The sequence below is a fragment of the Ostrea edulis genome, chromosome 3 (assembly GCF_947568905.1).
Source record: "Ostrea edulis chromosome 3, xbOstEdul1.1, whole genome shotgun sequence".
NCBI classification, from domain to species: domain Eukaryota; kingdom Metazoa; phylum Mollusca; class Bivalvia; order Ostreida; family Ostreidae; genus Ostrea; species Ostrea edulis.
Genome location: NC_079166.1, coordinates 57,795,561 through 57,818,191, shown reverse-complemented (window position 1 = coordinate 57,818,191; position 22,631 = coordinate 57,795,561). Strand labels below are relative to the sequence as shown.

General features: G+C 32.8%; 1 protein-coding gene and 1 pseudogene across 1 annotated transcript; one reads left to right on the top strand and one right to left on the bottom strand.

Annotated features, from left to right (window-relative positions):
- The first annotated feature begins 1,085 nt into the window (after nucleotides 1–1,085).
- LOC125676395 (lactosylceramide 1,3-N-acetyl-beta-D-glucosaminyltransferase B-like) lies at nucleotides 1,086–20,087 on the top strand. Its single transcript, XM_048914266.2, has 2 exons — nucleotides 1,086–1,179; nucleotides 18,500–20,087. The coding sequence occupies exon 2, from the start codon at nucleotides 18,515–18,517 to the stop codon at nucleotides 19,511–19,513; it is 999 nt and encodes a 332-aa protein (XP_048770223.2). The 5' UTR covers nucleotides 1,086–1,179; nucleotides 18,500–18,514; the 3' UTR covers nucleotides 19,514–20,087.
- Nucleotides 2,132–11,300, bottom strand: LOC125676387 (uncharacterized; annotated as a pseudogene).
- Nucleotides 20,088–22,631: the final 2,544 nt, after the last annotated feature.

Genomic DNA, 22,631 nt, shown 5'->3' with positions numbered 1-22,631 from the left:
ATAATAATACATGTATCTGATACATATAATAATCATATAATCATACATGTATTTGGTACATATAATAATCATATAATCATACATGTATTTGACACATATAATAATCATATAATCATACATGTATTTGATACATATAATAATCATATAATCATACATGTATTTGGTACATATAATAATCATACATGTATTTGATACATATAATAATCATATAAGCATACATGTATCTGATACATGCTAAATCAAATGCACAGCAACTAAAAAGTACTTATCTATACAAAAGTTACTAAGTATTACTCGTAACATGATATTATATCAATGGGCACAAATGTTCTTGTCAGAAAAAATACCCGTTCATTTGCACCAGATTTCTATACCAAAAATTAATACATTAAAAGAACGTAAGGCCTAAGATAAAGCCCGATCATTACATCCGTTTAAGTTGGTTCTGAGTTAACCAAGTCAGATATTTTGTTGAAAAAGCTTAATGTACACAAAATCAAAATGTCTCTTTGGTTATTGACAAGCCTTGTTGAGGAGAAAATTTATACATTTGTAGTATGTTATGTTTAAAAGCAAACACAGCTTTAACCAAGACCCAAATCTAGGTTTTAGTGTTCTAAGTCAACGTGATGCACATTTTTCAAAACCCGACTTTCTGTGCTATGATATTGTCGATCTTCTCAGGCTAATCCCATGATGGTGGTTTATATCTTGCATTTTAACATCCATCTTGATACTCCGTGTGGAGAGAAAAATATTAAATCGACTTTGTGAAATGTACATGCAAAATATTACGGATGTGGACTTCATATTGGTGAAACTTTGAACTTTTATTTTTCGGAAGTCTGATCAAGCATTGCTGAAGGGAAACTTTAAATATTGTGGTATGTTGTGTTTAAAGCAAAAACGGCGTTGATGAAGACATAGATCTAAGTTTTTGTGTTCTAAGTCAACTTGATGCACGCTTTTCAAAATCCGGCTTTCAGTGCTTTGATATTGTAGATCTTCTCAGGCTAATCACGTGATCGTGGTTTACTGTATATCTTGCAATTTTACTTCCGTCTTGCTCATCCGTGTGTAGAGAAAAAAATATTAAATCGACTTTGTGGCATTTGCATGTGTCAACAGTTTACTAAATTAGGTTTACAGGAAATGAGGATTATTTCTTAATGAACAACCGTAAGTTCATCTACGTCAATAATTAAAAACAACAACATTTATCAAATTCATCATTTCAAAACAAGCTTTTACTTACTTAAATCGAAAATTTAATAGATATCAACGAGATAGTGTCTCTGCTTCAATCTAATATATATCGAATAGCAAATGTAAAGCCTCATTCTACATATTATTTCATAGAAAAACATAAATGCATTATGCAGAGTTTAATTAGCTTAAATATAATCCTAAAATGAAGTTCGATTCTATCAACTTACACACTGCAAAATATTTAACCTATTTGCTTCAAAATTTCTTCAGCATTTTGTTCGAATTTTAATACAAGTTTCTAAAGTGTCTATTGATTATTTCTTATGTTCTTAACATTACCATTCAACATCTTAAACACTGTACAGAACAGAAAATATTTATTCTACACAGGGAAAAGTGGCTCGCATGAACTTCATATGAAATTCGAATGAATATCATGCGAATTCTTCGCATGAAAAGGAGACGAAAAGGATCACGCATGATATTTGCATAAAAAAACCGTGCGATTTTCATGTGAAATTCGCATGATTATCATATGAAAAATAATTCGCACGATATTTATGCGAATATTATTGTTACCTACTATTAAAGTTTTTCGCACGATATTCATGCGAATATTATGCGAATATCATTATATTTTCATATGAAATTCATGTAATGTATACATTTCAATGCTAGTACTTGAATTGGACTTTGAATTTTTTGAAAAACTTAATGAAAAGTTTCATAAAACTCTGTGTTGCTCAGCAATTTGTTCCTCACAGATATCTACAGTTTTGTCTATAATCAAATTTACAACTGATCATCAAGGTTTCACTGTTAATGATATTCATACAGAGATAATAAGTACAATCTCAAAATAATGCAGCAAATGAATTACATCTAAATTCATTCTTTAAAACTGCTTAATTTGAACCCGGATTTTGAGGAAGTACCATTATAAGTATGAATATCCAGGTATTCTTTTGATTAATGAACAACTGGACACCTTCTGTTTCTTAATCTTCTTTATTGCAAGCTTCAACTTTCTTTTTCATTCTCTGTTCAAGGGCAACCCATTTGTCTGGTGTCTATTTCATCTGCAAGAGAAAAGAAACCATTTGTAAATAATTTAAATGAAATACATGATTGCTCAACTGTAGTTTCAAAATCAATATTTTCCAAAGAACCAGAGCCAGGAATAGCCAAAAATGGCCCTTAGTCAGAACATATTATTCTCGGGAACAGAAGCGAATAATATCTTTTTTTCAAATATGTGATCCTTTTTCCGATATCTTTTCATTTTTTTTTTTTTAGTTATTGACGTTCAAAGTACCCATTGTTTTGGCCAGATTGTTATTGACGTCGCAATTTTGCAACGTAAGGTCACAATTTTACAACGTTTCACGTACTTTTACGTGAAAGTTCTCTAGGTATAAAAGTGAAACAAAAACACTATTCAGTGCAATTTAATTATAATATTGTAAATATTTAAATCTGTCTATGTTAATTCTATATTAAAACACACACTTATATAGTATACTTGTACATCTCTTTCTCCTCTCTCTGTTTGTCTCCTTCCCTTTCTTTATATTTTTTGAATTTTTATATATGCAACCATTCAACAGTTTTGAAGTAATATTAATTCAGTACCTCTTTACTTATCTTTGTTATTTAATTATGACATAAAGATAAACCCAATCCCAATATTTTAACTGTATAACCATTTATTGCACATACCGATAATTTTTTTTAGGGGGGGGGGGATCTTAAAATGTACACGAAAACATGGTGGATCCAACCGTTGACTTACGAATAAGATCTATTGACCTATGTATGTGCGTTTCAATATTACATGTAGTTTATGTTGCATATTGATCACTTCTATTAACAATCTTTTATAAGTTTGCGGGTTTTTATTTTTATTATTTGTTTTTTTGTTTGTTTTTTTTTGGGGGGGGGGGGTATTATTATCCCGCATGTACATGTAAACACGCCGAAAACAGTAGTAGTCAGGCTTTGGACAGCGGCGTTATTTCAGACGCACTTCGCTACATGTACAACTTTGGACAATGATTAAACATTTTAATCCTATGTTTCACACTTTTATTTGTGTTTTGCTATATAGGGAGTTACGTTTATGATGTGTGTGTGTGTGGGGGGGGGGGGGGGGGATAGGGAAACTATTACAAAAGTAGCCGTACATGTACAGAATAATACATGAACATTTAGTTTAGCCATATGGATATAATTTATTTTACATTATTCTAAGAAAATGTTCACGTGAACTAATCATCAGGTAAAATATGTTCCATTTATTTAATTTCATTAGTTTCCTATCCGGATCATTTATTACAATAATATCTAGACCTGTGTGTATTTCAAAATGCCTTAATCATTATCATTAACTCCATAACATCTATGAAACGAATTCATTAATTAAAAAGTCTTATTCTGATACCGCTAAATATTATAGAACCAAACTCCCTCCTCGCATATATTTGGTTAGTGTGCAAACAAAACTAAGCGGATGTTATTTTCACATAAATAGAAACAAGAATTTTATCAACCAAGGGGTTAACTCTATGGTGAATTAACACATCTGTAGTTTGGCATCCACCATAAAATTTGCTTAATTTAACACTTTCACATTTCTTCCTGTCATTAGGTTTAGTTCTTATCTTACATAAAATGCATGAGGGAAACCTTTCTCCCTTATCAGACACTTCCTCCATGTTACAAACACTCAACCTAAATTAAACAGGACAGTGGTTTAATAATGTGTTCAGTTCTTCCTTCTGTAATGCTTAGTAATGTTTTACTTAATTATGTAGGATATATATTTAAAAAATAAATACATCAACTTTTACTTCAGGAACGAGTGTGATTCATATGTTCACCTCTATTTTAATCAGTATTAATGATATCTTCTTTTTTTTTCCATTTGTCTTTTTATTTCGTTATAAGATTTGTGGTTTTGAATATTTGCTGTTGAGACTGAATTTTCAATGATAAATATAATTGAAACAATGAAAAATACACTATTTTCGTTAACATCCTTTTTACATTCTTTTTTTTTTTTCATTTTCGAATTATTTATTATTATTATCCCTTTTTATTAACTGCCTTGTATTTTTGCTAATTAGATAAAATGTAATTCTGTTTGTCAATGCATTTCATTTAAAAGCAAAACAAGATCCATATTGTTAGATATATTTTTCGTATTCATATTTGTATGTATTTCTATATATTGATTTCTGACGGATGAAATATGCAATAGACCGGAATAGCTGTGTGTCGAAATATAACGGTACCCGATGACGTATGTCCAAATCGGTTGACACGTAATTCCAATCTCTACCCAGAGTTATCGTTCCTTACTGCAAGTGAGAGCAAGGAACGACAACTCTGGGTAGAGATTGACGTAATTCGCTAAACAACCGAACGAATGTTGTAAATCTTTCGCTCAGAGACTTGTAGCCTACAGTCTATCCTTTGTATTGTTATGTGGACGCCTAATTTTTGTCTGGTACCCATATATTGTACTATAATTTAGAAAGCATTAAACAATACGGGATAGGCCAATACATGTATATCTTCGCATCTAAGTAGCTTATCGAGTTAGGCACCCCTCGGCCCTCCAAGTCTTTTTATGTACTGCGACAGCGATTTCAACATGCTCATCAGTGCCAAGAAAATTGAATGCACGGAGATGAAACATGTGAAGCCAGAGATTTATTAAATTCAACGGACTTCATATATAGTGTGATAACGTATAAAGAAAATGTGTGGAAGTAAAGGCGCGGCGCAGACGATGGGTGGATCTCGATTGTATCTGGAGTGGATTTGAGGACTAAGCTTCGTAATTGTTTGATCAAATAACTAAAACTGTTAATTAGTGCAAGGTTTTTGTAACTATCCCTAACATGGTTACATATATATTCAAGTTCATAAATTGAGCATATAATCTATTTGAAATTTTGGGGGCAAAATAGATTAATGTACGTAGCCCGAATCGGGCGCGGATCCGGTTTTATTTCAATAATATTTTTGAAATAATCATATTTCATTAACTTTGAATAATTACTGGTTTTGTAAAAAAAAACCACCCAATGGAACAATCCCCAACTATGATATTTAAATATTACGATTTGTATTTAAAAACCTATAGAATGGAAAAGTATTCGGATTTCGTGCATGGAATGTGAAATTCCGGTTATTTGCAGAACATAAAAACTAATAATTCACTTATCCCCCAGGCCTCGATCCAAAAAAACTCTTAACTTCTATGCAGTATGTAGTATACTAATTTACAATTCGTTAATATTTATTGGATCGAGGCCTGGGGGTTATGCAAATTTTTGATGCATATTGTTGGATATTATCAACTTTTACAAAAATAACACAACTGTTATGGGTTCTGCATGTTAAAATTTCTTTATGCGTGAATTTTCGCGGAAAAAACACACTGGATTTATAAAGAAGAAGGTCTAAGCTATTTCATACCATGATGAAATTTTGGAATGAAGATACTTTATTTTACTCAAAATCACAGGGCCATATTTGAGTATTCGTGGCTCTTGTTCTTTATCAAGATGACATAGAAACTGAACAAGTACATTTATAACTAGAAATAGCAATCTCAGAAATACCATGTCCACAAATATATCTACAGATGTCAGAATAGTTAATTGAAGAAATTTTCAGTTGAAAAGGATATTCAGAATTTTCCTTCCTTAAACCTTGTTTGAATTACCATTGAATAAGACCATAGCACATTTACAGGTGTTCTTACTATGGGCTTTCTAATTTTCAAGGCCGAGAAAAGAAATAACACTTTTTTTCTGTCAGACCTAGTTATGTACTTGACCTTGACTTAGGACACTCCCAGATAATAATGGTTCCCATTCTTTGTATCAAGTCTTGGCTTGCATTGTATGTTTCACTGTTATAAAGTCCTGGAGAAGACAAGAAGTGAACAGTTTTACCAATGACCTTATATTGCCTAAATGATGCTCAATGATAATAATTACAAAACCATAGGTCATAAGCAACAATGTACATGCATCTAATGTTTCTCTCATACAAAGTTATTGATAAGATTTACATTAAATTTTTCTGTCATGATCTACCTTCTAGTGGTACAAATGTATATAATTATATTTGTTTCCTTGAGCATGCAATTCGTATTTGTTACAAGAAATTTCAAGGCAGGAATTACATAATTTCCTGACAGACTAAGACTGGCCTTGAACTAATACAAATGACCTTGGCACAATGTCATGACACAATGCCAGGTCATAAGTAATCTTTTTTAAAGCAGGAACTCCCAATGTTTCTCAGAGAGTTATGGACAGGATATGAATTATACGTAAACATTTTCTGTGACTAATAATGAACTAGCCTTAATGACCTTGGTTTAACATTATGACATATCCTCAATACAATGCTAATTCTGATATTTCTTAAAGATTGCCTACCATTGTGTCAATATTCCTTCTAAACGCACGCCAGAAGTATATGACTGTGGTTGGGTTCTTGAATAACCTGTGTCCATCTGCGAAAGCCCTCTGTAAAGCAATGAACAAAAAAATATATCTAAATATTAAGACTGGGCATGATTTTGATATTTCATTTCTGTTCTCTGATTCTTATCATACAATTAAATAACAAGTTCAATATATTCAAACAAAAGGTACTGTGAGCAATGCTCACTAAGAATACACCCCACCCCCCACCCTCCGCTTACCCCAACCTCCCAAAGGGTGTTGTTAATAGGTATAAATTACCTCTTTCCCGAGTGTAAAAATATTTTATGCCTAACTTGTAGAAGAAAATGGAAGATATAGTCCGAACAAAAATCCATAGTATAAACCTATAATTTTGACCTTGAGATCAAACGTCAAGGTCATAAAGAGGTCATGAATGTACATGAAACATAGTATCATGGTGATACACCCATGTCTTATGGTATGACTATGTCAAAACCCTATAATCAATTTTGACCTTGATGTCAAAGATCAAGGTTATATGGAGGTCATGAAGGTACCCGACACATCGTCTCATGGTGATACACTCATGTGTCAAATATGGTATGCCGATGTCAAAGAACAAAGAAGTCATGGCTCTGGCATGAATCCATTGTAAAAACCTTTAACTTTGACCTTGAGGTCAAGGTCATATGGAGGTCATGAAGGTACCCGACACATCGTCTCATGGTGATACACTCATGTGTCAAATATGGCATGCCTATGTCAAAGAACAAAGAAGTCATGGCCCGGACACGAATCCAAGTCAACAGAGTGATTCAAGTCACCTCATATGTAAAAAAGAATTTCAATCTTTACCAGTGCAAGAGTCACCCTGAAATTAATCTTCACATCCGATTCAGATGGTGACACCAATAAGGCTGAGAAAAGGTACCTTTGAAGATTGTTTATGGGCATAATCTCGACCCGCTTCTCTTGAGTCACTAGCTGAAATTTAATGTATACATGAACAATAGGAAAATATCGCCATAATGTTTCATATTATTTAGACTCGACAAATGAAATGTAGGATGTTACATTAGTCTAGCTTATATTTACATTTCATCTGCATTTTTTCTTATAAACTCTGCCGAATACTTTGGCATTCAAAACATTCATGCTCAAGTTGAACAATAACAGCTGTTCCCTTGATTTAGCTATACAAGTGTGGTGTATATAATTTACATCAAATAAGCGATATTTAATCAATCTATCAAGAAAACAATAAATTAATGAAAATAGAAGTTTTACATTGTAAATTTTGAACGTTCAATGTGTCAAAACACAGACAACTGTGCAAACTGGACATTTTTTTTTATAACACACTAAAACCTAGGCCATCTTTAGAAAAATATTTGTTTGCCCTATCCCAACCAACTTGCAAAAAATGGCAATACTTAGAACTTTTTTAACTTTTTTAACCTCAAGGAAACAATAACTTTTTTAATTAATTCCAGAATTTTCTCATCCCGTCAACAAAGATTTTAATCCTAGTTATACCTTTAATTTTATTAGATTTTGAAAGTTCAAAATTTGGTCGTGAAATTTTCTAGAATTTTTTGCCACCTACCTGACACAATTTTTTTTTATCCCGAGTTGGGAGAGGGCAAAAAAAACAACAACCCATTATCTTAAAGATGTCAGACACTTGAGACAATATGTGTCACAATTAGTTGCCATACTGGACGCTCCTGCAACTTCTAAAATTATTTTGCATTTCACATGTGTTATATATATCTATATATATATATATATGTCAAAATTTTAATTTTTAGTGTAAAATTCTGTACCTTTTGACGAACCTGGTTCCTCCAGTTGGTGAAAGAATGGGAGGCAGATGAGAAACATGTGATGATGACATTTTTGTCTGCCTCCCATCCACGCCCCCCCCCCCCCCCCTAGAACTGATGTAATTTGTCTCTGAGGATAAAAAGTAAAGGTACTAACATGTACTTGTTTTCTTGATATTGGTATGGATTAAATTCACTGTTCTGAAAGTACTGAATCTGTTTACAATTTCTATGTACCTGGTAAGTGATATTGTACTATCTGAACTAGAAATTGAAGGGAAAAAAAGTAATGTATACAAATCACTAAAAAAATGTTTCAGTCAGAGGGGCCCATATTAATAAGAAAGTGAAAACTGCACTTAAGGTAGCTAGCCCCCCCCCCCCCCCCCCCCCCAAAAAAAAACCGCTCATTGATTTTTTTTTATTTTATTTATTATAACATTTTGACTTTATCCTAAAACATATATTAAAAATCAACAAAAGTAATCAGATTAATTTCCGAGGAAAGCGAGATTGAAATCCCCTCTTCTGCAGCCCCAAAAGGCAAAAAATGCCAAAATTGAGCAAATTAACACAGAAGCCAATAAAAATGTTATTGACACCAGAAATATTGTTTGTCATATATAGTTATGTAAATTAAACACAAACAGATAAACAATCAACATTGATTAGAAATTCAAAATGCATCTAAGGCAAACATTGGAATGATTCGACTTGGCAATTGGCCAAATTTACCCTAAATATGGCGTTTCTCAAATACTATCAGGCATACATTTTCTGATAACAACAACAAATTTCTGCTCATAAAATTTCTGATTTTATTTCATTTTTACAATAAGTCAAGTAGTATCTAAAATATTGAATAGAAAAAAATATACCAAATGAGGTTTAATCTGAAACTATGTCAGATTTTGTAACCCTACCCCCCCCCCCCTTCTAGAAATGAATTTTAAGAGATACAGTCAGCAGAGATAAAGTATTGACCTTAAATGATTAAACATTCCCAAATTACCACATTAAGCATTCAAACTCACAATACTAGAAGTTTCTATAAGCCATTTAAAAATGATATATAGTGTGTGCTATTGCAGTTGACCTTTTCGCACTCACAATGATTGCCTAAATATTTAGTTAATTTTCATACAATTTCTTGTAATAACTGGACCAAATCTATTAGCTATACACATTTTTTGATAGAAATTTATATCACTATACAGTATAATACACCAAATATGTTTAAATAACCATTTCATATTTCAATAAATAATTAATATCAATGGAAATAGACCCATGGACTGCCCATGGATCACTATATGCAAGTCCATCTGAATCATCTTGCCCTCACAGATAGGTGTGTCTTTCATAAGTTTAAGATTTCTAATTGTAGTTTCACAATGAACCAAAAACTCACTAATGGATAACTGAGAATGCATGTACATGTATATTGCATTAACTAACTGTAGTTTTCCCCAGGTGTAGGTCTATGTTTACTGTATGTATAAGGGGGGGGGGGGGGGGTGAATTAGTTACATTATGAAACTTTTCTAAAAAATTTATATACATTAATGTATCAATGATGTATGTTTCAACTAAATTTTGAATGACAAGGAAAATTCAAACACATTGATTGAAGTTATAAAATTGATATTCTATCATGTGCACATTTTTTACTAATATATCTAAGAATTATATATAATGAGCTGTAATAGTTATGCATTATCAACCATCTTCACCTTTCAAAAATCATTGCACTTGTTTAGATTCTTTTTAGGTAAAATTATTAATACGAAGACAGGCAGCTTTTTAATTAGAAGTTACAAACAGATTTATCTCATTGTACTTAATACTAGGGCACATTAGTTTGATACCTTCCCTATTTCTTGATACCATAGTAAGAACTCTGCTCTACAGAGAAGACCACGTGACACATACATGTCTATCAACTTACCATTAATGTAATATATCAAGAATAAACTATTTATTCTGAAAGAACGGGATAACAAATATTTTTGTATTAGAAATATTATGGATGTACACCAAGAACATCGCAGTTATTTTTATAAATCAATTGCGAGCAACAGATGATTTACAACATAATTGAACACACCAGAGGTGGGATCAGGTGCCTAGGAGGAGTAAGCATCCCCTATCGACCGGTCACAACCGCCGTGAGCCCCATATCCTGATCAGGTAAACGGAGTCATCCGCAGTCAAACTCAGTGTGCCAAGAACGGCTTAACAATAGGTATGAAACACGTCAGACAGCATTTGACCCAATGTGAGGTCGTATTGACGAACTAGATCGTTATAACGACCATAGAATTTGTGAAATGCTGACTTCAATCGAGACTGTTGAAATCCCTGTACCATCAACTTGTTTGTCAGTAGCTTACTTCGATTTAAAAACTGACTATACCCAGAACAAGCTCTTGCATATCGAATCAGTTGAGATATATAAACACCATATGCAGGTGATAATGGAATATTGCTACATAAATGTGGGAAGTTGACGATGGAGAAGCTGAAATCATCCCGTTCATCATACAGTTGAGTTGTCAGTTTGCCGTTAATGTCTACTTTCAATAAAATATCTAAGTATGAAGCAGAAGTGGACGACTCTGTGGTGTCCTTTAAATAGACAAATACTTACTACTTACTTTTTCTACCGATTTACGCTAATAATTGCTTCAATGACACTAAAATATTTTATGCAATCCTTTGGTTTGCTACACAAGTTATTGAAGTAACAGTATAGAGTAATACACTCCATGAAAATTGTGAATACCATTTCCATTGCTCTTTTGAACTTTCGACAAAATGTAAAGAGCACGAGATTAAACAGATATATGTTTTCTTTTTCATTGCAAAACTTTCTATAGCATAAAATAAATAATATATAAAATATATATAATCTTTAAACCAATATACAATTAAAATTTACACCCAACCCGTCGGGCCTACATGTATGCCAATTTAAACATAATTTATTTGGTGATAAAGGTACATGAAAAACTATTCAGTTTCAAGACAAAATAACGCATGTCTTTTGTATATTAACATTTTAAAAAAATGAATTGTTGAGACTCTGAGAACTATAAACGTTATTCCCTTTGCTTTAATTGTGTAATTTATATTCATTTGTTAGTGTTACCATCAAATTTCAATTTTTTAATTTTTTTTTCTGTATAAGCATTTCTCTATCAAAATCATACACATTGAGTAAAGTGAATTAATAGATAAAATAGTTGCTACTATTGCATTTATTTATTGTATATGTATTGACGTCGTGCACTGTTGAATTGGTGTCTTGAAAAACGTATTACATAGCATTATGGTAGAATTTATGCTGTTTTATATGAATGAAAACACTTTACTATACGAAAGTTGCATATCATTTTGACGACAGTTTTACCATCTATCCAATTGATATCAATACCCGTCATTAAAATGCGAATTATTGAATCTATTAGCTTGGATATTCTAATATTTACGTAAATATAGCATGTACAAAGGTAACGACAGTGTCGCACACACTTTACCAAAATGTTGATAGCTTTCTTAAAACTAATGATACAAACATAAAATTTTGCAGAATAACTGAGATGGTGATTTTGATAATATAAGTTATCAAGTTTGTGTTGTCACCTATAAGCCTTAACGTTAGGAAAATAGACCATGTCCATGATACATTTTGTAGGTACATTTGGATATTTGAAAGAATTCTGAATTATTTTTTTCAAAATTTGAATTGATATTTGGATAAGTGATATACTTAAGAAACGATGAATTGTAGCATAGGTGTTTGCTATGTGGATTATTCATTGCGGTTATGCTAGTTAGATTTTGTGTCACAATTCTAAAATGCCTGTTAATATAGATTTTTGGTTATATTAAATTAACGTAGTTCCACACTCCTGTGACGTCATAGGATTTTGCAAAGTCAATGATTTAATGACAGGAACATACATTTTGTTGGAATCTTTTTCAATAGTTATTGTTAAAAAATCTTGTTAGCCATAAAATATTTCAAAAGTCTTAGTTATATTTGAATAGTCAATGATATGTTTCAAAATATTGAATCCAAGGACAATAACTCTGCTCTCATTAAATTATTTATCAAGTCCATAATGCGATAGATTTCCTTTATTTTTGACAACATTTTACCAAGGTGATAAGGAATCATTATCTGTGTCTTTTCATGAAATTACATAAAATTTTAATCCCGAGTGATTTTAAATAGCTCAGCTTTATGGTGCCATACTTCAGTTTTTGATGAGGGTATACATAATCTGGAAGCTATAGATTTGAAATTATTAAGAAAAGGTATGGATTTTTTTCCCATGAATAACTATAACAGATGTAACTCTACTAATATAAACAGAAAAAATGATATGTAAACCTTGCTATAAGGAAAGTGCGTCCACGTTTGTTTGTTTTTTAACATTTTGGAATATAACGCTAATTCAATAATTTTGCACATATTATTCTAAAACTTGATGAACATATTGAAAATGACATGTGTTTTAGTTATTGACATGTTTTCCGATAAATAAATGCAATTCAAAAAATATTTTGTTGTTTTTATATTAAAATAAAAGCAAATAACTGTTTCCAATGAATTTCATAAAAATCTACATCGGGGTACATGACTTTAGTGGTGTATGTAATGAAAATTAATATGGAAATCCTTAACTGTTTTGCCTTTTTTTTCATTACTCTGAATGTTAATTTATTGATTCCAAACAAAAAAATGCTACCTAAACCCCAAAAATCCAGGACTAAGGACCCACCTTAATGGTCGTTGTTAAATTAAAACGATTTTTTTAAATAGGGTTTTTGAACAGAATTTTAACACCACATGCAGTTTATTGTCAAAGTTACGATGGTGTCGAATGCACATAGCTATGTGTCACAATGATAATTTGGCGATCAAAACGTCACAAATCTACGGAGTCCACATTGAATGTCATATCGTATATAAATAATTTCCTAAATATGATATTACCCGGCGTTTCCAGGCACTTCCTGGTGTCCTGGGAGTTCGCAGTGTCGTGGGTGTAGTAGGTAAAATATCAATGTTTCGAGAGAATGAATAAATCCAAGTAGATCTGTGTAAATGTACAACCGAATGAAGAATGATCAAGATACCCCTCAATATGGGCCGTCTGTAGGGTTTCTGTGGCTGTAGTGTTTGTGTAGTTGTGGTATACCAAACAGAAGCTGACACGAAGTCTACCCCCCCCCCCCTCCCACTCTCTCTTTAGAGTTTCTGTGGACGTAGTGTTTGTGTAACGATGGCATCCCAAACATAAGCTGACACGAAGTCTACACCCTCTCTCTCTCTCTCTCTCTCTCTCTCTCTCTCTCTCTCTCTCTCTCTCTCTCTATAAAGCCGTGATAAATTATGAGTAGAAATATCTCAATAACTTATTTATGCTATTTTACTATTGTTTGATTTCTGATTGTGTAATTTATAATCCATGTGGTATCCCAAACAGAAGCATTTTTTTTTTTACAACTGTAACAGTTTTACGCATGGGCAATATAACCATTACATGTTGATGTGCTGAGCCAATAAAGAATTGTTCCTTTTTTACAAAGTCATAATAAATCATTTAATTTAATATAAAATATTCCAATAACTTATGGTTTTTTATTATTATTATTATTATCATTATTATTATTTGATTTCTGATTGTTTAATCTATAATACATGTATATAAATGGAGGGAGAAAATACGATGATAAATAACATCGTGTAGGGGACGTTAGCCATTAAAACATTCTAGGTGTGAGTCAATGCTATCAAAACTCAGGTATACCAGGGCTTTCCTTGGTATCTAAAGACTGCTCGGTCATCATTAGCCATGATTGTTATCAAAACATCTTTCTCAGGTAGCAGTAGAACATGATCTCTGCAAATGCCAATCAACCTAAGCACTATTGTTAAAAGTTTGATTGACTAGCGGCTTATCATTGATCACCACACAGGTAAAATTTGGGGGCGTTAACTTAAAGTTGGGTCTTTAAGCATATCGGTGGGTAAACAATCCTCAATAAATCACCCTTGGTATGCATGGTTCTTTCATAGTAAATCACCCATATTGACACCGTTCAGCTACCTGTGGTGACCAGTGCGCTAATCTTCCTCTTGGTAAAATGATTAGTGTCAGTGACTGAAGTACCCGGCAAATAGAAGATTCGCTTCCTTGACTTTGAATTATCAAATCTATAGAAATGTATAGGGATCATCAATATTGAACTTGTAAGCTAAGTTGATTGTTTGGTGAAATAGATTTTCATTTCAATTTCATTAAAACTATTTTCGTCGACCACCAAATTTTGACACATTTTGAAATTAATTTTAAAAAAAGCTTTTTAACAATGCATTTCAACTTCATATAAATCTTAATGCACTATGATTGTCTCGTTTGACGCACACGGGATGAGGAATACCCACTGCCCTTGTATAAGTGTTTCCTTTAACATTTAAACACAACATTTCAGATTTCGTTTTGTTGTTTAGCCGCAATGTACATCGGGGAAGGGTATTGGAAGAGAAGGCACACACACACACACAAAAATCTCAATTTATTGTTTTTACAGAAATATAATATCCATTAGATGAAAAAGTGAAGATAACAAGCAGTGATCAGAATTCCTATCAATTAAAATTAGGGAAAGCACAGAACCTGGACAGAATTTGAATTTATGTATTTTGCAATGTACACGTGAATCATATCGTACCAAACAACATACAGAAGATATAAACATATATGTATGTACTTGTTTCCCCAACATGCTGCATCCACATGCAGTTTGCAGTCTATGTAATCTGTAGTTAATGTTGTAAACTTTCTTTCTTTTTTGAATTTCCTTCTTTATAAACTATCTTACTGTTATGCCCTCTGGGCCCAAAATTGGAATAAACTTATCTTATCTTATCTTATAAACATATAAACACAAGGTTAAACAAAGAATTCGCTTGATACATGCATTGCAAGGGTGGATGGCTTATATTATTTTAACCTGGAATGGCAAGTTCCTTGTGGATTATACATGTATTTATGAATCTGGTAAGATTTCTCATAATATATACCTTACTTGAAAACAAACAAAAGAATTGTATGACCTTTGGTCTGTCTGTATAGTTAGAAGGTTAATAAAATTCTCTACTATCACTTAAAACTGAACAAGCCATCATTTAATGAAACTCATTGCCAACATAATTTTCGCATAAAGTACAAATTCTCTGATTTCCGGACACACCATCTGCCTATCATCTGTGATTATTGGTACTTGTTCTGAAATGTTCTAATGTAAGAATAATAGTTCTTGGTACATTGGCTTTTATGTAAAATAACAATTCAGTCAAGGAGCATAGTAATCAAAGACTTTTGGTAATAAGAGAATTGAAATAATTAAAATGATGGAAACGGGTGAAATAAGATATTTGAAGTTGTAAAGACCATACAAAATAATGAATCGCATGACCAAGATACTGTCCTCAATGATTATGTCACATTATCTCAAATAATTCGGGTATAAATGTCTTCAAATTAAACATAACTTTACAAAATTTAAGATGCAATCTCTCAATGACGTTTAAATTTTCAAAGCCCCATAATTCACAAAGATATTTGAAACATTGAAACAAACATTTTAGTATACATATCAATTTAACAATTGATAGATGAATTCATTTCTTGTTTCTTTTGTGTTAGTTTTTATGGTGGTATGCTTAACTCTGGTTGCTCTTTGCTCAACATATTTTATGGTGTGTTAAATTGAACCTGTTCATCAGTACTGTATCACCTATATATAACATTATTATAATCTTTAAAAAAAGTCCATTTTTATTCGATTTTATGCAATGAGTTGTTGAACACAATATCATGTGCATCTTCTAAAATGTTAGAATATAGCGCAAAGAGAAGATGATATAAATCTACACCCTGTCGAACTCCATTTTGGCAAAGGAAATATTCAGAGTTTTAATATAGTGTAAAGTTCTAGGTATACAACCATTTGGCATGTTAACAATAACATCCAGGCATTTTTATTTGTTTTATGTTCCATCGGGAATTCTTCTCTTATATTGAGACATCACCAGCTGTCGGTGAAATATGACAAATTTAGACCTATGCTTAATGCTCAGGGCCTTAGCAGTGAGGGTTTCTTAACGTACACAAATAAGACGTAAACATAGATAGTGATTGATCCTTCGCCAAACGCTCGGCATTTAGAAGTAAGAATTGCGGGTCTTTAGAGTGATCTTCAAAGCGGGAGTTCCGTGTCGCGACAGGCGTTGACGTGTTAAAATACATTTACTGCTACATACGACCGTAAGTGCTAAGCATAGGTCTATGATTGATTTATTGTAAATCGAGAATTTTTCACTCATATGGATACATCACCACTGCCAGTGAATGGCGGCAAAATGTAGGCCTATGTGCGTCGCTCACGCCTTTGAGCAGGGTAGGATCATTATCAATCCACACCTGCTGTGACACGAGCCCTCGGTGTCTGTGGTCTCATACAAAGGACCGCCCCATCTTGTCGCCTCTTTCGACAAACAAGGGGTACTAAGGACCTATTCTAACCAGGATAGGTCTAAATTTGTGGCCCTCCATCTATGTGGTGACGTCTCAATATGAGTAAATATTTATCGACGGGACGTAAATAAATGAATCAAATGTTTTTATTAACATTTATCAACCATAAAAAGAATTATCTTGACACATATTTATGAAACATTGCTAATTCCGATATACATGCACTTGTGCATCCACAAGCTGACTCCCCATTTTTGTGTATGGCCACGTGCCACCCTATTAAGGAGCATTGCTCCATCTTTTTTTGTCAAGTCGAAAAGAAAAAAATCTACTTTGTATTTTCTCGACATACCGTAAAAGGCCGAACGATGTTCAAATTGCCTTCGGTACACTTGAAAATTACATGCGCAAGCTGACTGTTCTATATAGCATCTGATTTAACATACTATATATATTTTCAAGGTTGACCTCGGGATCTACGCGAGTATGTTTATTTTCTTTGCGTACTCTGTTCCATAACAATGTAATTTTAAAATTTGTCAGATTTCTTTGGTTTTATTTTATATCATTTACGTGATAACTGCAATTGTTTAAATGCAAAATTATTAAATAAATAATACATAAAAAAAATTGAAGTCTAAGTCATCTAAACTTTCAAAACGTGTTACTAAATCAATGCATCATATACAATTTGTAATTAAGAACAATCCATCATGTTTTAAAACGTGATTTCCATTTGTTTCCCATTCCCTATACATCACTATCAGAAATGTGCAGATTGATTTCAGCTACAAAATGAATCAGGTGTGGCAATCTCATTTGGGATATATACGGGTAAAGTAAGATGAAATGGGTACGTATTCTAGCTATAAGGAATACATCCCGTTCTTTTTCTTTCTTTTTGCATAATTATATCTAATAGTGTTTTCGTCTCTTCGCGTTGCTGCTTCTCGTCCTTTCGATATTTGGGGCAAAAAATAATTAATTATCGCTATGTCGTCTTTTCGTTTTATCGGGTTTCACCTCTAAATAACAAATCAAAACGACAAGCGAAGAAGTGACAAAATTGGTCGGGTTTTCTTTGTAGTTTTTGTCGTTTGTATCTTGCCTACTTTTCATTATTTCGGAGCGAAAAGTTGCTAATCATATATTGTTTCGTAATCTTTTTGTTTTGTAGTCTTTTCGCTCCAAAATAATGGAAAGACGACAGAATGGGACATGCCACAAATCAGTCACCATAATGCTTACAATTAGAACAAATGTACATCATTTCAACTATCCAGAGTAAGAAGAGCCATTTATCCGTGTATTTGTTTTTCAGAATGGATGTACAGAAGATGAAAGCATTATTATACGGATATTAGTAATAACTTCCTATTACTTATGCAATAGTTGATTTGTTTTATGATTCATTTATTGGGAAACTATCTACTTTCAGATTATATCTAAGGCCATGATAAAGAAGATGAAATCGGTGATCAAGTGGACAACAGTTCTACTCCTCCTCACTTACATAGTATGTTCACCATTTCGAAATTCAAACGATAATACTCGAGAAACTTCCTACAAACTAGTTCGTCCATACATTGACTCTGGAATCATCAAACCCTCGACATTGCATCATGATTCTTGTGATAGTAAAGACGTGATTTTGTTGATAATGGTCCTGAGTGCAGTAACGAATTTTGAACAAAGACACGCCATACGAAGTACTTGGGGTAACGTCTCCAGCGTACCAACCACTGTCCTTGTGAGATTTCTACTTGGGAGAACTACCAATATTACTCTCCAAGACATCGCAGCTATTGAAAATCAGTTATATAACGACATTGTATTCGAAGACATATTAGAAACCTATGAAAATCTAACTCTGAAGTCCATTGCTATGCTCCGTTGGTCATTACTACATTGTCATCAAATACGCTATTTGCTGAAGATAGACGATGACATGTTTTTAAATCTCCCGAGACTTCTGAATACATTGGAAAAATATCCTCAAGCAAATTCAATAGTTGGATGTAAAGTCAGCAGATCTGCTCCATTTAGATCGTCTTTATCAAAATGGAGTGTATCCCGGGCGATATACGCAGATGATTATTACCCGGACTACATATCAGGAACTGCTTATCTTATCAGCGGCGATATTATACGGAATCTTTACCATGCAACACAAAAAGTCCCGTATTTCATATTTGAGGACGTTTATATTACCGGTCTATGTAGGCGCTACATAGGGGCGATTGCCAAGGAACACACTGACTTTAGTTGTGGATACCGTGATAAAGGACCTTGTGGAAACAACTTTCGATACAAACTAACCGGTCACCACTACAGTCCGTCCGAAATAAAAAGAATGTGGCTGGAGCTGAAAGACAGAGAGTCCACTTGTCGATTTCTAGATCAAAAAATCATTTACAGACTAGTTGATATGTTCAAGTTCATTTTTCTTTAAAGATAATATATATTACTCAAAAGTTGAATAACAAAAAAGAATTTTTTAATCTTTCCTTGTTCGTTTTTATTTTGTATGTTACAAACTATTGTATAAATTGTTTCAGACATCGATATTTCATGCTTATCTTCGTAGACGTATTAAAACTCTGGTTGTATTTGGGGAAATATTTGCAAGATAGGGATGTTTCTCGTACCATTAACCACAAAAGTTATCTACAAACGTAATATTTGCTTGTGATTGATATGCACTTGGAGATCCTATCTAAAAATGTTGGCGAAGATAAAAGGATACAAAACTTTTGATCTCAATTGCCGATGGAAAAGGGAAGTTATAAAATACTGACTTTTGGCAATCGATGAGATAAGAAACTGGTCAAAGAATCTATTGAAAGTTAATGTCGATGTCATGACTTATCTTACAAAGATTGCACTTGCGTACCAAAAGTGATTTCTAATTTTTTTTTTTTTCATTTGACCTCAATCTTTACACTTTAATGAAATCCGTCATTTTGAAAACTCATTTTTCGGTATACAAATCAGTAGGTAAGATAAATGAATAAAATTGTCCAATGGACTTTTTCTCAACCAAATAGATTTTGTTATTGAATGTGTGTGATGAAATTGAAATGAAACATAACTTTGGAGAAATTTACTTTAATCATATAATGAATAGTGATTTTTTGTCGAAAATACTAACCAAGACGTCAATATCCAAGATATCCGGAAGATCATATTCAAAGAGTCATTATCAAAATCTGTCAAAATCCATATTTCAATTTTGAACAGCAAAATGTCCTAAAACTTTCACTTGAAAGTGACGTAAGTTGAATGTTAGATCTGTAAGTAAAAAAACCAAACAAAATATGTTCCAGTCAATAACATGAGCTGACAAACACTCTTAGAACTTGGAAATGAAATGAAATTTTTAAGTTCATGAAAAGGATACTTCGAATGTCATGGTGCATTTTATGCTGCATATTTCAATACATGTATTTATATATATAATAATTTACTACGTCTATGTATATATCCTTGGAATTGTGTTAGTGCAAGATTTCTGTAAATCGTTGTCCCTCAAATTGCATAAACAGAAATACAAGGATTCGAAATATGAAGCATGATCCGAATGATATTTACACGTCACTTTACCATGCTGCATACAGCATTAAAGGTGACGATAACGAACAGTGATCAATCTCACATCTCCTATAAGCAATACAAATAAAGAGTTGGGTAAAGACGGACCACTAGATATCTCAGAGGTGGGATCAGGTGCCTAGGAGGAGTAAGCACCCCCTGTCAACCGGTCACACACGCCGTGAGCCCCACATCTTGATCAGGTGAACAGGGGTAGCTGTAGACAAAATCAGTGTGCAAAGAACGGCCTAACAATCGCAATGAAAAACGCCAGACAGTTTTTAACCCAATGATAGGTTGTATTGACAAACTAAATTGTTATAACGACCATAGAATTTCCGAAAAGTTTACTTTAAACGAAACGGTTGAAACCCTTGTACAATCAACTTGTTTTTCAGTAGCCTGCTTCGATTTAAAAACTGATCTTACGCAGAACAAACTCGTATGTATCGGATCAGTTGAGAGATATAAACACCAAATCTAGGTGATAATGGAATTTTGCTACATGAAAATTGGAAGTTGACGATGGAGAAACTGAAATCATCCCATTTATCATGAAGTTGAGTTGTTAATTTGCTTTTAATTTCTTTTTTTCAATAATATATCTAAGCTTGAAGCAAAAGCGGACGACTTTGCGGTTTCTTTTTCAAGTTTACAGGGAAATATCGAATCGACACATGAATGAATGTTTTTACTGTTAATAGATAAAACGTCGTCGATATATCTCATTGTCGCATTGAAGCACAAGAGATTTTTTCTTCTCATGTAGAAGTGTTTGAATAAATTCTGCTTCATAAGAATATAAAAACAGGTCATCTAACAAAGAAGCAAACTTCGTACGCATGGGAAGTCCAACAGACTGTTGGAAGACCTGATCACCAAAGATTACGAATGAGGAACTCCAGCTTTTTTTTTAAATTCAACTTAAGAGTATTTGTGCATGGAATCAAAGTGGTGTTTAACAAAGTAATTTTGGATGACTGATTACAAGACATGTATATTTCCGTTTTCCATTTTGTGCTGAAAAAGAAACAGTCTGTCAAAACATTTAGTCTTTAATTCATTGTGAGGAATGGTCGTGTAAAGTGTTAAAAAGTAAATACGTTTTGATGTTGATTTGAGGAAAGCTTTGCGATTTCAAGTTTACTAAATGTTCTTCAAAATGGTTCAGAATCCACATGTCTCTACATTATTTCTGGCATATGTATTGACACTGTACGTTTGAAGGTTCTCCTTCACAGCTGTTAATATAATAGGAGGAAAGATAGAGGATTGGTAGAGCACTTACTGGATACAGCAATGTATCTTTGTAAGGGTGTTGATCAAGTTTAGGAATTCGGTATAGGTATGGTAACTGATCAAGATAATAAATGTGTCTTAAACTGAAGCATGGTTTTAAAGAATTTGATCTTTTGAAAGGGCAATTGGAGTATAAGTACAATTACCAAAAGTGGAAATAATGCCAAGTTAATTTAAAATACAGTTTTAAATACAGCCTTACAAAGTGTACGCTTTTTTATAATCCGCTTCGCGGATTATAAAGCGTAAACTGACCCAAACCAGTTTATACTCGTATAACTTGCCCTACAATTAAAATCATTCCTTAAAGAGTTCAGTCTATATTCAGGTGTTGAAAAATCCAAGTATAGACTAGCTGTGGCTTCTTCAAATAACATATGTAAAACGCTCAATGTAATAGCGTAAAGTTTTGTGCGAATATGATATGGACCTAATTGCCTGTTGATCTATGGTAAAGGTGAATCAAACGTGACATCAATTATATTTGGTTTTTTATATGAGCAATGCCCATGACCGCGTTTCCATCTTTGAGTCTTTGCAAAAAGTATCATCAAATTCACGTTATTTCCTTGTGAACTAATCAGATTTCTTGCATTATATGCATTATCATTGCATCGATATGAAAATGCAGTACCTAGAGTCCTGATCCAATGATTTTAATGTTGTCTACGAAAAGGGTA

Excerpts from the sequence above, each read along its gene's own strand:
- LOC125676395 (XM_048914266.2), top strand. The coding sequence starts at position 18,515 with ATGATAAAGAAGATGAAATCGGTGATCAAGTGGACAACAGTTCTACTC.